The 16,508-nt window shown below is 51.9% G+C and overlaps 1 protein-coding gene across 3 annotated transcripts in view; it reads right to left on the bottom strand.

The window, feature by feature from the left end:
• Positions 1–1,541: 1,541 nt before the first annotated feature.
• CPLX2 (complexin 2) overlaps positions 1,542–16,508 on the bottom strand; it is a 72,947-nt gene continuing 57,980 nt past the window's right edge. Inside the window, exons 1-4 of one of the 3 annotated variants that reach the window (XM_059699241.1) lie at positions 14,375–14,575; positions 6,860–6,978; positions 6,557–6,732; positions 1,542–5,799 (exon numbers count right to left, since the gene is read on the bottom strand). In XM_059699241.1, the coding sequence (XP_059555224.1) occupies positions 5,602–5,799; positions 6,557–6,732; positions 6,860–6,890 (405 nt within the window). In that variant the 5' untranslated portion in view covers positions 6,891–6,978; positions 14,375–14,575 and the 3' untranslated portion in view covers positions 1,542–5,601. Of the gene's footprint in view, positions 5,800–6,556; positions 6,733–6,859; positions 6,979–14,094; positions 14,321–14,374; positions 14,576–16,508 lie in introns of those variants that run through there. The other 2 variants (XM_059699242.1, XM_059699240.1) reach the window with 2 other exon arrangements.

Genomic DNA, 16,508 nt, shown 5'->3' with positions numbered 1-16,508 from the left:
GCAAACTTTTTGACTCGAGGGCCACAATGGGTTCTTAAACTGGACTGGAGGGCCAGAACAAAAGCATGGATGGAGTGTTTGTGTGAACTAATATAAATTCAAAGTAAACATCATTACATAAAAGGGTACGGTCTTTTTTTTTTTTTTTTTAGTTTTATTCATTTCAAACGGGCTGGGCCCGCGGGCCGTAGTTTGCCCACGGCTGGGCTAGACTCTGGTGGGTGCTGGGAGGCACTGGGGCGCTAGCCAGTCCTCCCCTGATAGGACTCCCACGTTAGCGAGAGAGACATGTGCAGTGGCATAAGTTACAGTAGAATTTGCAAAGTGCCACTCCTTAAATGCTTGGCACGCTGTGCTAAGAGTGTGGGTGCGGGACCCCATTTACTTCTCACAACTGTGGAAATCAGAACAGTTACTGTTATCCCCTTTTACTCATGAACAAACACTCAGAAGGGTTCAGTGGCTTGTTCAAGACCACTCTGCCAGGTGGGAGAACCCACCAGCAAAGCCAGCACTGTCTGAGCCCCAGCCGCGAGGCTCTGCACTGTGTGAGCACAGCAACAGACTCCGCGGTGGGCAGCTGGCCGGGGCTGTGTCAGGATGGGCCTCACTCAAGAGGTGACATCTGAGCTGGATCTTGAGACTAGAGGAGTGCACCAGTTGGGAAGGGGAGAATTCATTCCAGGCAGAAGGGACGGAGTGTGTAAACATGAACAGCATGGTATGTGTGGGCATGCTTGGAGCAGAGTTGTGTGTGGGTCTGACCTAGCAGGTTGGCGTCGTAGCACATCGGGCCATTTTGACAACCTTGATGTTATCCTATAGGCCATGATGGGTGTTGGGAAGAGGAGTGATGCGGTTAAGTTTGTGTTGTTTTTGGTCAGTTTTCTAGGCTGGGTGGTTGGTGGGGATAGGATGAGTGGGAGGGAAGAGGCAGTGACTGGGAGACTAGTGTGTGGGGATGGGAGGTGCCCAGCCAGGAAGTGAAAAGATGAGGCCTGTGTAAGGCAGGGTGATGGTGGAGGGCAGCGAGGGTAGAGGGGGTTCTGGTCTGGTCCTGATTCCTCAGCAAGGCCTGGGAAGTGTCTGTGTCCAGGAGCAATGCTGAGTGATGTCCTTTCTGTGTCCCCGCCTCCTGCTGCCGGCAGAGTGGGAAGTCCATCAATGTTGGTGGGATGACCAATGACAGACCTTGTTCATCCATGTGACTTGGCTCTGTGCCGGATGTCACACCCGAGGAGCTTGGGGTGGCCAGAGATGAGGTGTGGGTGTTGTGACCAGGCTGCACCACCAGCTCCTGAGGTTGTACAGTGGCTTTGAAGGGCAGGAGGTGAGTGGCTCTAAATCTCCGCGGCCATCCCTCCCTGTGGTCTTGATTGATTTCTGAGGTCATTTCCACAGTGTCTCAGCCAGAAGCGAGGGTAAAACTGATTTTTTTTGTGGCCTCTTGAGCTCTATGGGTCAGCCCCCCTCATGCCAGCTGGGACCCCATGTAGCCTTGTTGGTGCCCATGGACAGAAGAGACCAGACAGACCTAGAGCTGCTGTACAAGGTCTTTTCTTTGTTGTCATGGTTGGGTTGGTACATGTTAGCGTCTGCATCATACAAAGGGGGAGCAACAGCCATGGCTTTTGGTCAGGTTCAGGGGGGCATAAGGGGTGCCCCTCCCCTCCCCCAGGCACTGACACATTTAAAGGAAGCAGAGCAACAAAGACACAGCACAGATATGGGAACAGGATACCCCCGCATTAGCAGGATGGTCATCCTCATCAGGGCCTCACTAGGACCCCCACCTGCACCCCAGGACCAGCACGAGCACCTCCCATCTCTTCACCTTGAAGAGGAGAGAGGGGAGCAGGGGACACGTGGTGAGGGGCAAATCATCAGGCCTGGGAGATGTCCCCTCATCTGAGCCAATTGGACCCCAGCCCCCTTGTGCAGTCAAGGGCCTATGAGATCCTAGAAGGATGGAGCAACTGAGTGGTGGGGGTCAGCAACCCTGCCAGCTGGGTGCCGGGGGCTCTTGGGGCTTGGGGTCTGTCTCATTACACTCTAACCACCAACTTTTGGGTGGTTTCTTTGCCCACATGAGGGCCCTGGACTGATGTACTTCTGTTCTCTGTCTCTCTTGCCCTTTCTTTCCCCTTTCATGTATCTGTCTGCCTGCCTGCCTATCTATCCACCCATCTGTGCATCTATCTATCTATCTATCTATCTATCTATCTATCTATCTATCTATCTATCATCTATCTATCTATCTATCTATCTATCTATCTATCTATCAATCATACACATACATGGGAGGGTTTCTTGACTTCCTGCTTGTGTGTGGAGGAGACCCCATATGGCTTTGCTGGTAAGAACACCCTCTAGGACCTTCTGGAACTGGAGTGGAGGATGCCCACATCCTTGCCTGTCTCAGGTGCCTAACATGGCAAATCCAGAGAGGCCTGGTCCCTTCTCTCTGGTGGTGACCTTCCAGGCCCACAGCATGTCAGTGGCCTTCCTGGAAAGTACACATACCCACCTCGGGCAGTGCGCACTCCCCTGCATCTTGTTCTGTTCTCTCCATTTACAATGATTGCTCTTCCTATATCTCTAGCTAGCGGATGTCTGCTATGTATATTGTGTGTGGGCTGAATTCTGGGGCTCCCCACCCTGCCTCCCAAGTATGTCACATGCACGTTGCCCCATTTGGGGCGACACTCTCATCCCTTCCCATCCAGTGGGACACACACATCTCCTACCCCAGGCACATCATGTGATTCTCCCTGTCCTGCTAGAGCCCTCCACACATATTTTGTCTCCTCACGACTGTGCTGCACATTGGCTGCTCTCCAGAGTCAAGTCTGTGTCAGGAATGATAGTCATCATGTTCTCCTGGACCTGAGAGTGATCACCTGGCAGTGGTTAGAGCCAGGTATGGCCCAGGCTGAAATTCTCTCCTTGCTCCCACCTCCCAAAGACCTCCAGTCCTACTGCTGGGACCAGGCTAGAGGAGTCTGGAGAGTCTGGGAGGTGTCCCAGACTACGCCAGCCAGTCTGGAGGGCACTCTCCTGTGGGAAAAGCCCGAGCCCACTCTGGGGGTGCAGAGGGCTTCAGAGACCACCAGGATGCCCTCTGAGGCTCTGGGGTCCCTCAGGCTCACCTGAAATATCTTGTATGGCTGGGTTCCACTACTCATCTGAAGCTCCCAGGCCTCGGTCTCCACTGTCCATTTAGCATGATCTGTGCCCTGGGCCCACCTTCATGATCAGTGGGTCCCTGTCAAGGGGGAGACCTTTTTGAACACTTGGGATCCACTCCTGTGTCCAGTGGGTCTCACACACGGGGTGTGTGGAGGCCTAGGGCTCCTGGACTGGGCCCTGCCTACCTCTGCTCCAGGGCCCCAGGGCTCTAGAGAATGACCATCCTGCCCAGGATCATAGACATACTCAGACAAGCAGACAGTAGGGGTGCAAGGTGGCTCCCCATCACAGACACAGGCACAGAGACAGAGACAGGCCCCATGCGGGGCAGGACATGGGCACAGGGAAGGGGCGGGGGCGAGGGAGAAGGGCAGATCCAGGGAGCTAGAGCTGCTGAGGCCCAGCTCCCCAGAGAAGGGACAGACCAGGTACTTTTCTGGTTCCCTAAACATATGGATTGTTTTGTCTTGTCTTTAAAGTATTGCAGTCTAACTGATATGGCTTTAACTATTGGAAATGGACAGAGAAGACACATGTCTCTCTCTGAAATAAAAGCATAATCCACTAAAATGGAAAACCTGCAGAATGCAAACTGGGGCCAATGGGGCAGGGGCACAGGGGCAGGCAAGTCGCCCCTCCCTAGCCCCAGCTTTGGGGGTAGGCCCTGGCTGGGGCCCAGCATGGCTTCTTGGGGCACTGCCTGGATCTGTCCCAGTGGACTTGTGAAGACCTCAGGCAGGAACCCCCCAAGGGTGGAAGGACTCTAGGCCAAGGACAAGGTCTCCTGTTGAATGTGGCTATTTGTGACAAATGGTTTTGGGGCCAAGAGGAGGCATCTTACCCACATTTTTTCTCTCCAAGAGCTTGTTCTGCATACACCTGCCTTTTTAGAGCCACATACATGCACACAACAGTCTTAGCACATCTAACAACTCTCACACACATTTCTACAACATCTAACACATACCCATCACTCCTAACACACATGATGCTTTGAAAACACATGCAAATGCAAGCTCTCCTACACATGTGAGATGGCTAGCACGCACATAGGGCACAATATCAACTCATATATACCACCTCAAACAAGCACATATACACAGGCTGCCTAACATACACAATCTCTAACACAGGGACTAACACACACTCACAGTCTCAAGACTGACTCTCTCTCTCTCTCTCTCTCTCGCCATATGCACAATCTCTGGACACATAATTGCTGATTCAGTCTCTGCCATGCATACGCATGCATGCATGGACACACAATTTCCTCTCTTGTTGCTTCATGGTCCTCAGTTCTCACAAAACTGACTGAGCAAGAGGCCTTAACAGTTTGTGGTGGGAGGAACAGACACCAGTCTCCCACATCCCAGAGGAGAGTTTGTTCTTGGCCGATGAGATGAATGGACAGATGCCTTCTGTCAAGTGGGGACTGGCTTTTCCCCAGAGGCTTGGGGCTTTAGCCAGGAAGGGTCCTCCAGGGGACCATGGGGTCCTGGAAGCACATAGACAGGGCAGGGTGGTGGGAATGAGGGGTGGATAGGAATGGGGGCAGCTTGGCTGCACCAATGGGGGGGTGTCCCATGGCATGGGCCATCGCTGCCCAATGGCTCCAAGTGTTTTCTGGGGGGGCCTGGGCAGCCCCTTGTCTGGGCAAGCTGGGCCCAGACTGGCAGTGGGCCCCCCAGATCTAAGTGGAGGGTGGGGGGAACAAGGAGCTACCCTACCCTGGGCCCCTCCACAGATGAGTTAAAGTCCAAAGAGGATCCATTTGGAGGGACTGGCTTTGTAGGGGCTATACCTTTTCAGGTGGTGGTCGGGGCAGGGGTACTCCTGGGTGTCACCAGGGGGAGTGAAGAAGGAGAGCCTCAGCCTCCTTCCCAGAATACAGGGGGCCTCTCAGGCTGGGCCCTCACAGGGCAGGCTTACCCTGACTCCCTTCCTCAGAGCTAGACAACCCAGAACCCCTGCCCTGACCTGGAACCCACTGGGGGCCAGAGGCCAAAGGTCAGCATGCTGGGCAGGGCTGGAATGTGTCATTACTTTGGCTGGCTGGGGACAGTGGTCCTCCTGGCAGTGGGGTGCATGAAGGAATGTATGGGGGTTACCACACTAGCATGGACCTTAGGCTTCTAGAAGGGGGCCCCAGTGCCTCCCACGCTGGATAATGCCCCTGCTGGGGAATAGCTGTCTTCCCTTTTTCAAGAAACTTGGGTGTGAGGTGGGGGTTCGATACTCTGGGATGAAGGGTGTATGAGGGAGTGCTAAGGAGATGAGCCCCTAGCCAGGGACAGGTGGGCAGAGGCCAACTGAGGTTTTCCCTGTCAGAACTGAGACTTAACTGAATCAAAAGAAAAGAAAGAACCGAAAAAAAATAGTAACAAGTGGAGTGGGGATGGGCAGGAGGGCTGGTTACTTCTTGAACATGTCCTGCAGCGGCCCGGGCAGGTATTTGAGCACCGTGTCCAGGATGCTCTCCTCCTCCTCTTCCTCCTCGTCCCCGCAGCCCGCAGGGATGGCCTTCTTGGGCCGTGTCAGGCTCCCCTCGCAGGGCTGCTCCAGGGCTGCCTTCTCCTCAGCTTCCTTCTCTTCCTTCTTCTTCAGCCCATACTGGGGGGAGGGGGAGGGCAGACATGAGCATGAACAGGGCAAGGAGAGAGCTGATCTCAAGGTCATGCAGACTCAGCTGGGGCAACTCATGAGAACTCCCCCAGCCTCAGTCCTCTCATCTATAAAATGGGGATAAGGACACCTTCTTGTAGAATTATGTCTGTCCCCAGAAGTAGAGAGGCGGTGTGTGGGGTTTCCTTTAAAATCAATACCTGCTCATAATGACTTCTCTGCTCTTTTGAAATTGCCGAAATCTGAAAGTTCTCCCATATGTTTGGACCCGAATTTTGGTGACAAAACTTGACTTCAACTGATGGAAGTCTACTTATAATCTTGATTTATTGTAGTGGTGTGGCCAGACATGTATTAATCTGTTTGGCACAGGGTGGCAGTCGCAGACCCACTGGGAGTGATGCCTAACAGTAACAGGTACTCAGGGCCCTATGGTACTTTTCAAAAATCCCAAAATTCTGGATTCTAAACATATTTGGTCTCAAGGGTTTTGAATAGGAGATTGCAGACCCATAGCAGCAACATTAGGGAGCACTTCCTGTGTGCACCATCATTTGTAATCACCATAGATCCTTGAGGGAAGTGTTCCTGTAACACCCATTTTTCTGATGAGAATATTGAAGCTCAGAGAGAACTAGGTCTAAGGTCAGAGCTGGGATTCAGGGGAACTTGAGGCCAGGGTTTGGGGACCCATTGTTCCCCTGTGCCTCCTACACTCCAGGGTGGGCAGGCGGGTGGTGCTGACCTTGTCTCGGATCTGCTGCCGGACCTTCTCACGCTCGGCCTCCATGCGCGCATGCTTAGCCTTGCGCTCCTCCTCCTGCTGCCGCAGCGCCTCCTGCCGCTCCTCTTCCTTTTTCTGTGCATCTGGGTCCTTCTCCTCCTCTCCCCCCAGCATTTTCCCCATGTCCTTGGTGGCCCCTGCAGGGGAGGGGTTGGGAAGGGAGAGAATGAGGTCAGGGGTGCCCAGCGTTGGGATAGCGGTGCCTGGTGCCCCGAGGGCCTCTCCCATCTGGGTTCAGACCCCGGTTGAGGGGTTGGGCCTCACCTCCGAGGGCCTGCTTCATGACGAAGTCCATGCCTATGACTCCGGTTAGCGTGCCCTAGCCCACAGCTGAATTTGCATGCAGGGGCTCCTGGCAGGCCTGGCTGGGGAGATTTGGCAACCTGCAAAAGAGGAGTTGGAAGTTAGATGGGAGAGATCTCTGCACAGGCAGGTTGCTGGAGTTAGACAGACGGTGGCCTCATGCAAGCTCACAGGCACCAAGGGGCACCATCAGTGTGAGGCCAAGACGAAATGCCCTTGAACTGTAGGGAAAGGTGCTATTTCTTGATCACTTGCTATGTACCAGGCACACATATGCTGCCAAATGGCTCAGATCCCTGTTTTATTTTATATATATTTAAATTAATTTCAGAGAGTAAGGGAGAGGGAGAGAGATCGAAACATCAAGATAAGAGAATCATTGATTGGTTGCCTCTTGCACGCCCCCCACTGGGGATCTAGCCTACAACCCAGGCATGTGCCCTTGACCGGAATCGAACCCAGGACCCTTCAGTCCACAGGCCAACGCCCTATCCACTGAGCCAAACCGGCGAGGGCGGTTTTTAAATATATTTTTATTGATTTCAGAGAGGAAGGGAAAGGGAGAGAGAGAGAGATAGAAACATCAATGATGAAAGAGAATCATTGATCATCTGCCTCCTGCATGCCCTGTACTAGGGATTGAGCCTGCAACCTGGGCATGTGCCCTTGACTGGAATCGAACCTGGGACCCTTCAGTCTGCAGGCCGATACTCTTTCCACCGAACCAAACTGGTTAGGGCTAGATCCCTATTTTAAAACCATCTTGACTGTATTGCTTGAATTTGATTATAGTCAGGAGTCTTAGAAAGAGCCTCTCATTTGAATGTAGGCAGAGCAAAGTTCTACTAGTAATGTCACCCTCATTTCTTATTTGCTATGTGTCTTTCAGGCAAATTACTGAACCTTTTTGAGCCCCACTTTCCTCCTCTATAAGATAGAAATGGCAGTGCCTCCTTTCCCGGAGCTCCTGTGGAGACCAGAGAATTCCAGCCTGGGCCACTGGATTGACCTCTAGATGGAATGAGAGTGTGCTCAGGGCCCCACAGATCAGGGCAGGTGAGGAAGTGAAAACAGCTGGCTTGGATGAATATATCCAGACTTCTGAAAATAGGCAAATGGAGAAATACATTATTTTTATTGTAGTAAACATGCAAGTTTGTTGTTTATAGCTTAATATTTATTTTGAATTACACATAGGGGGTTAGAGACATGATACTCTTTTTGGGGCTTAGAACCTTTAAAGTACCAAGCCTTATAAGCACTCAGCTTATGTAGTCCTCCTTCCCTCTCCCTAAATCACTGACTTTCAGTTTTATTTTATTTTTTAATTGTTATTATTTTGCCTCAGAAGATTTTCTTCAAATAAAAGCTTAATGAGAATCTCAATATGCAAAATATGTAAAAGTGGAACTATTCCAATGGTGGGGGCAGGGGTAGAGAGCCTGGAGTACCCCCTCCACCCTTGGCCTCCTTTGTACCCTGTTTCCTCCACATCCCTAAGAATTTGAACACCAGTGCTCTAACTCCTAGAGGTTTCCCTTTTATTTTAACTATTTAGTATCACTGGTTCTTTCATAGGCAAAGCCGCCATAAATCTCCTTTTGGGTGTGAATGGGACATCTGTGAGCTGCCCAAAGTGTGATGTGGCTAGATCGTCAATTGAGGGCAGAATGACTTCCCAAGGCCTTTCATCCCACACAGCCTTGGTGTCTTTGTGTTTTGCTAGAAGGAAAAAGGGTCCTGTGAAATGGTGGCAGAGAAGCCAGACCAGATATTGAAACCAGGTGGAGTTCAAGGTCACTTGGTTTTCAGTTGCTGATGGATTTCCCTCATTTCTTTCAAAACGAGAAAACATATTGTCAGAGTGAAATCTTTCCATAAAATGGGGCCTGAGAGTCTATTTGAGATGTCTACATGGTCAGACCACCTGAGAAGTTGGTTGTTTTGAGGAGGGAAAATCATGATGGAGGAGAAAAAGTCCCCACGGGCTTTGGCATTAGACACACCGGCTCCAGTACTGACTGGGTCCCTGGGAAAGCTTCATTGTGTTCCCTACAAAATGGGGTATGTTAAGGCTACCCTTCTACTGGTGTTTGAAGGAGAAGACAAGAAACTGGCCCAGTGCCTGGTGTGTGGGAACTCATTAATATTAGCCACTGCTGACTGCATGTTGACGAGGACTCACCCAAACGGACCAGCACTTGTAGGAAATGCAAGAGAACCCACCCTGACCCAACATTCTGAGTTTGAAGATTGCTCAGCTCAGTCTATCAAGGTGGTTTCGTTTGGTTCCAAACATTGTAAAGAGACTGCATTTCTAAGAACAGGGAAAAAACACACAACTTAAACATTGAATGGTTCCAGGAACCATTGGGTTCCTCCTCCTGTGTTTACACGCTGCTCAAGGAATTGCAGGTGGTGGTGGAAGACACAGGACTCTAATTCGAGATGTTTCAAATCGGTTGGCAGGGCACCTGGACTTTAGTTCCAGCCTCCTCCCTAAGTTGCTGCTTTGGCACATCTCTCATGACCAGGTGCTCCTTCTGAGCCTTTTCTCGGGCACTTCTGTTCTAAAGTATTTGCACTGCTGGCCACTCCACCGTATCCTTAAACCCCTTCCTCTCTTGGTTCTGTTATTCTCTCTCCCCACCCTCCCATCTCCTACTGCTCTCTCTCCTCTACTTCTCTATTTTCCTTTCACTTCTGTCCCCTCTTCTCTCTGTCCATTGCTGTCTCCTCTTCTTCCTCTTGTGTCTTCAATGAAGATGTTCTCAGGACTCTGGACTTAGCCTTTTTCCTCTCTCACCTTCCCCTAGGGAAACATGATCCTTTCCAGGGGCTTTAATAATCTCTGATACTGATGATACCTAGATGTTTTTTTCTGGGCACTGCTCAGACTCAACATGCTATCTTTCTACACCAAACCGTCTCCCTCTCCAGACTCCCCTGTTTCCATTCATTCATTCATTCATTCATTCATTCATTCAGCAAACACTGATTACTACCCCTCACCCCCAGTATGCAGTGTATCCACTCAAGGGCTGAGTCTTCTCCATGCTTATGTCCATATTGCTCTAGGTGCGTCCTACTCCGGGACTGCTGGGATTACTTAACCAGGCTCCTGGGGTCCTCCCCAGAGCTTGTTGCCCACTCCCAGTATGGTCCTCTCAGCGCTTAAGCAGTGTCTTGTTCACCCTGTCAAGACTTTCCTAACCAATATCTCAAGGCCCAATGTCCTCTTATACCATCCCGCTCAGCAGGTGACCTTCCTCCACACTTCATGTGATGCAGGGGAAGGCTCTGTGAGCTTTGGGGTCAGGCATTCCTGACAGGGATCCTCAATCTGCTACTTTTTAGCTGAGTGATAATGAGTAATTGACTTAACATCTCTGAGTCTCAGTCTTCGTTATAAAGTGAGGATTATAATGCCACTTTGAAAGGTTAGAACAAACCTAAGGAATGTGTTGGCACATGATGGAGGCTCAGTAAATGGTGGCTGTTATCATTATCAAAATGATTAATGCCAGCTAGTGTGAGCGCCTGTGACTTCCCCTCCTCCTAGCTCCTGAGGAAGAGGACCCCTCCTTCCCTGGGAGCCAACCCATCGGCCTTCACTCCAGATTTTCTCTCTTCGCACCTCTTCCTCGATCCATTCATCACTCCCTGTCCCTCACATCTCTAACCGCTCTCCTTAGGTCTTTTATTCCCTCCTTCTCCAACTCTTGCCCTGACCCCATCCTTTTCTTAATCGCTGCCCTCTTACTTCATGGCGAGAGTTTTTACCTGGTGTCTCTGCTTCTTCACCTCCCATTTAAGCCCTACAGCTCTGTGAGATCCGGGATTTGCTGCTTCTGCAGTGCCACCCAAACTACCCTAGTCAGATTTGCCAGAGGCTGCCTAACCGCCAGACCCAGGAGTGTTTTCACAGCCCTGGTTCTCCTCCATCCCTGTGTAGCATCAGATGCTGGAGATGACCCCTACCTGCCCCTGCCCCCCAGGTTTTTTCTGCCTTCTTGAACTTCCCAAATTCCATGACACAGCACTCTGTGGTCTTCTTATCAGACAGGTTCTCTCTTTCTCCTTTCCTGACTCGTGTCCTTTCAGACAGCAATTTTCAACCTCTTTCATCTCCTGGCTACATAAACTAATTACTAAAATTCTGGGCACTTCAGAAAAAATATTTTTTTTTGCCAATCTGACAAAAAAAAAATAGGTGTAATTTTGATTCATTCACACCAGATGGCTATTGTTGTGTTGGCTGTTGTCATTTTTTGTTTCACAATCTAAGGGAAAAGAGGTCCGTGCCCCTGACTAAATAGGCAGGTATTGCATATTTTAAACATTCTTGCAGCTCACCAGTGTGCAGTGGCATGCTAGTTGAAAATCGCTGCTTTAAAATGTAGCTATTCATTAGGGAATCTCTCTTCTTTTCCCCTCCTACTGCCCCTCCCTCCCCCACTATTTCCTTTGGGAATCTGACCTACTCTTATTGGTTTATGTCCTTTTATAGCCACAGATTGATTCCTCACCCCCATCTCATCCTCCTCCCTTTACCCACTCTCCTTAAACCTGCACATTTAACTCTCGGCTGGGTATTGTCACATGGATAATCTCAATTTATCCTGTCCAGGGAGCAGTCTCATCCTTGCCTCCCCCACCCAACTATCTTCTCCTCCAGCATGCTTGGTTACACTTGCCTCAACTGAAAACTCTAGACTCAGCGACTTCTTCATTTATTCACTCACACACTCACTCACACTATAAATATTCTTTGAGCACCTGCTCTCTGCCAGGCATTGTTCTGGGTGCTGAGGCTGTGGCAGGGCACAAGGGAGTCCCAGCCTTTGCTGTCACAGCATTCAGCCAGCTGGGGAGGCAGACACTGGACAAAGACCACACAAGGAATTGGTGAGTTACAAATGGGATGGGTGCTGAGGGAGAAGTCCGGAGACTGTATGTAGCTTCACAATCTGTGTTCACATCCTCCTCTCTCCTGTGGCTGCTATAATGCCTTGGTTGGGGCCTTAAGGCTCTGGATTTGTGCATACATTTAAACTGTCTCTCCTCCAGCTCTCATCCATCCTCCACACGACCGTCCGATTAATCTTTCTAAAGGGCAGGTCTGCTCATGCAAACACACCCTGCCATGGCTCCACACGACCTGTTAAACCAATCAGAGTCCCTGTGCTGACCTTCAGGTCCAGCACAGTCTAGCACCTGCCTGCTTTGCCATTCGTTTTCCACACCTTGCATATGGCTCTGCCTCAGCTGTGCCCCAACACAGAGTATGCTTTCTAAACCCTGGGGCATTTGTTCATGCTGTTTCCACAGCCTTGAAACCTCTTAACCTCATCTCTGCCAGTTCAAGTCCTGGTTCCACTACTTATAAGTGACCTCAAGCAAGTGATTTAATCTTTTCTCATTTGTAAAATGGAGACAATAACACCTATGCCCAAGGCATGTTGTGAACATTAAAGGAGATAATGCAGTGTTTGGCACATAGTAAGTGCTCAGTACATATTGGCTGTCATCACCATCGTTATCATCATTGTCATCATCATCAGCAGCAGCAGTACTCATTTTCAAAGATGCCTCTAATTGTCACTCCTTCCATGAAATTTCCTGGGTCTCCTCAATGAGATATGATGATGTCTCCCCCTGTACTTGCTAGGGCAGCCTTGACTACCTCCAGCTCGTGCCCTCTGCCCAGTTATGTGTCTTTCTCTTCCCGGTACTTCTGGGCTCCTCCCTGTATCTTGTGCATTTTTCCAATCCCAGTGTCTGCAGCATCTCCTGGTTCGCGGTGGAGCCAGCTTGATTGAATTTAATGTTCTGTGTCAGCAAGTATGTGAGGATGTACGCGTTCGAGGTATGATCTGCATTCTGACTCTGAACTTAGGCAGCGTGTGTGCGCGCGTGGGCGTGTGCAGGCGTGTGTGTAGGGATTTGCCATATGCCTGTAGGAGTGCTGAGGTCCAGCAGGTTGTGTGCAGTTGAGGATTTCGTCTAGACCGCCAGGAGGCGCTCCTCAGCGGTTCTGCAGGGAGCTTTGGTTTATCCCGCTGCTCGAAGGGTGGTGGTGGGGATGCTGGGCCGGGGGAGGGGAGGCAGAGCAGGGGGTGGGGAAGGGCAGCTGCAGCACCCGGTTTCCTTGCCTTCAGCATGCCCTGGACCTAGATCGCATCTGCAGCTTCTCCCTGACTCCCTCCCAGCGGGTCCCAGCCCGTCCCAGCCTGAAGGCTGAGGAGGCACCTGCCTCCTGAGCCCCAGCCCTGTTTAGGAACTGGGCTCCTGCCACCTGACAAGTAGACGTGAGGCACCTGCAGTGTGTGTCCTTGTAGTTGTTTTTCTGTTTTTTGTTTGTTTGTTTGTTTTTTAATGGCTCAAGTCCAGGCTACCAGTATATTCACTGAAACTCAATTCAACACTCATTTGCTTTTTTGCCACCCTCAGCTAACAGGGATTGTCCGTCTATCCCCACCCCACCCCAAGCCCCTGGAAGGAAGCACTGGGGGAGGGGAAGGGGCAGTGGAGAATGGAAGGGGGTAGGGCACCTGCTCCGGGAGAAGAGCAGAAGTGGCTGGGGCTTTGAGACCCCCCCCGCCCCCCGCCAGAATAGGGAACAGGAACCCTGGCGCCCCTCTCACCAGCATAGCCAGCACCTCTGCCCAGCTCTCCATAGGCCACCGAGAGTGCCCCTCCCCCAACACATAGCTCCAACCTCAAGACCCAGCCAGGTCTCAAACTTTGCCAGGGGAGGGGGCAGAGTGGGGCAGGCGACGGCATAAAAGAGATTCTCCCTAATGACCCTAGGCGGCTTGCTGTGCTGCCCAAACCTGCGTGCCTCCTCTGAGAACAAATAGTCCCTTTGGTCCCCCACCCCCAAACGGTGGTTAGGCTCTCCCCTCCTCTATGGCCTCTCTGCTCCTCTCCCGCCGACCTCTGACTCACTCTGGGAGCCCGAACTGTACCCCACGGGGGCGGCTTCCTCCTCTGGGGCGAAGAGGGCCCTGTCAGGCTCTCGCTAAGTAGCTTGGATCGAGATCCCCACCCCCACCCCAGCTCGAAGTTGTTCTCTGGGTTCAGACTTGAGTCTCCCATTGCCCTCGGGGCGGTCCTGACTCCCCAGGAGCTGGGCTGTTTGGAGCTTCTGCCCATGGCGGGGGCGCTCCTGGGGGCGGGAAGGGGGCCCATACCTTTTCCCAATTTATGCGGCTTCACTCCCTTTCAGCCTGCTCGCTCCCCCCTCGCAGGGAGCTGTCCTTTCAGCACCACGGCCAGCGGCCAGCTCGCCCCGGGAAGGTGCTTGCTACTGCCATGCAGCCGCCCAATCCTGCGCCCGAGCAGTCTTGGGGTTCTGTACCCCCAAAGCAATAATCCCCAGCCTCCCTGGATGCCCTGCGGCCTCGAGACGAGAGCCGGGACCCTGTTGCCCACAGCCCGGCTCCGCCCTCCCGGCCCATGGCCAGCACCGACCTGGCGGTCCCTGCGACCGTCTGAGCCACTGCAGGGCTCCGGCTGGACTCAGCGAGGCGGGTGCTTCTGCTATTCCAGCTCCCGCCGCTTCGCAGCCTCGTGCAACTCCGCCTGGCGAGCTGGGGCCGCTGCTGCTGCTGCCGGAGAGACGCCCTCCAATCAGGCCCCTCAGCCAGGCCCTGACGTGCTACCGCTCCCCTTTCAGATGGGAAATTCAAATCTCTCTCCCCCTCTCTCCTCTCATCCTCTCTTTCTCTTCTCTCCCCCCTCTCCCCCCCTCCTTCCTCCCCCTCCCTTTCCCATTTCCCATTTCCCCTGCTTTCCCCCTCTCTCTTCTCCCTCCACTCCCCTTTGTTCTCTACCTTTGCCTGCCCTCCTCTTCTTGCCAATCCCCCCTGCTGCCACCTGTCCTGGCCACATGTCTTAGGACCACAAACTAGCTGCTTTAATGCCCTGAGGGGCAGTGGGAGCAAGGGGATGGAGGAAGGGTTCTTTAAAGCAGAACTCAAAGGCCATCTGTGCAGGAAAGCCCTCCTTGACTCCGCCAGGTGGATTTGGGCGCACTCTCCTTACAGTTCCCACCCCCCTGAGACACATCCTGGTTCCAGGAGCCCCTGTTCCTCTGTTTGCACGCCTCTTTCCTACAGGACAGGATTGCCACCAGATCATCTCTGCAGCCTCTCAGTACAGTGTCCCACTACATGGGCACTCAATGAACATTGCTGAATACTGGTCAGGCCCCCATAGGGGTGAGGAGCCCTCCACATGGACCCTGAGGTTGAAGACAGCTGCAGCATTGCAGTGGACCGTGAGCAAGCCCCGCCCTTCTAGATCTGCTATCCTGTGAAGAATAAGGAACCCTTTGGGAAACTTTATTCTGGAAGGCCATTTCCTTCTCTCCTAGGCCCAGGGAAGAAAAGGGGACTCCAGGTGGCAGGGCAACATCTTCCCCCACCCTTGGCCTTTCCTCCTCCTCTCCCACTCTTTTTGTTTGTTTGTTTGATTTACTACTGTCTCATAATGAGCCTTTCCATCCCACCTGCCATTTTTGGCTCTAAAATGAGTCTTTTAATCCAGTCGGATGTGTAGGAAAATGGCTTTGGAGAGGAGGGCCTTGGCCCAGGACTTTAAAAGATTTGCAAGAGATTGCACATCAGTCAGGGTCATGCCAGAGTGGAGATGATTTCTGCGTTGTAAGGGGATGGCTTTTTTCCAATGAGGGAGCGGCAAGAGCTGCAGAGGACCGGACCTGGGAGAGGAAGGAGGCATGCTTTTGTTCCAGTGAGCTGGGACTGTTCCTTTGTACATGTTCACAGCAGAGGCCTCAAAGTAGGAAACCCCCTCCCCACAAGTCAGAGGCCATTGGTAGACCCCCTTCCTCACCTGCAGAGTCTCTTCTGAAGCTCATCTCTGTTCTCCCCTTACAGGCTGTGGGCTGGTATAGGGAAGGTCCTTCCTTTATGTCTGAGTGCCCTGCTTGGCACCATGTTGGGCCATTGGCATACTCATTCTTGATTTTTCTTCCCTTTCCTGTGGCAGACACTAATGGAGGGGGGCAGAGGGGAGAGTATTTGGTTAGAATGACAGATTTGGCACTAATGCCTGAGGGGAGTTCTGGGCAGGGAGATCTGACATCCTGCCATTTCAGGAGCCACAGGCCTCCCTCCTTCCTTCTTTCTCTCTGTTCTTTTAGAATGGGATCTGGCCGGGAGCCTGTAGTTACAATTGGGGTTTTTCCACAACAGACATTGCCGTTGACATGGATGTCGACCAAGCTGGGCTAAAAACCCAACTTAACTTTCAGAAAAATATGGAGCTCAGTTCTGGGCACCACAATTTAAGATAGAATTTGATAAGATCAAGGTTGTTAGAAGAGAAGGGGGTAGTTTGGTCTCGGCTCTGGACAGGTCAAATGAGGGAAGGTTGAAAGATCCGAGGATGTCTCCCCTGAAGGAGGGAGTACTGAAGGGGGATTAGCCCTCCTTGGGCTGGCAGGTCTTGCTCAATTTGTAATACTAGCACTTATGGTGCCTGGTGAAGTAGGTGCTAAGGATATGCTTGTTGGAAGAATGAATGACCATTGAAAAGGAAGAAGAGTACTATTGTTTTTGCTGGTGCTGAAGACAGAATTAGG

This window comes from Myotis daubentonii, chromosome 5, assembly GCF_963259705.1.
Source record: "Myotis daubentonii chromosome 5, mMyoDau2.1, whole genome shotgun sequence".
In the NCBI taxonomy this organism is placed as follows: Eukaryota; Metazoa; Chordata; class Mammalia; order Chiroptera; family Vespertilionidae; genus Myotis; species Myotis daubentonii.
The sequence above is the reverse complement of the archived record's forward strand: the minus strand, read 5'-3'. Positions and strand labels throughout refer to the sequence as shown.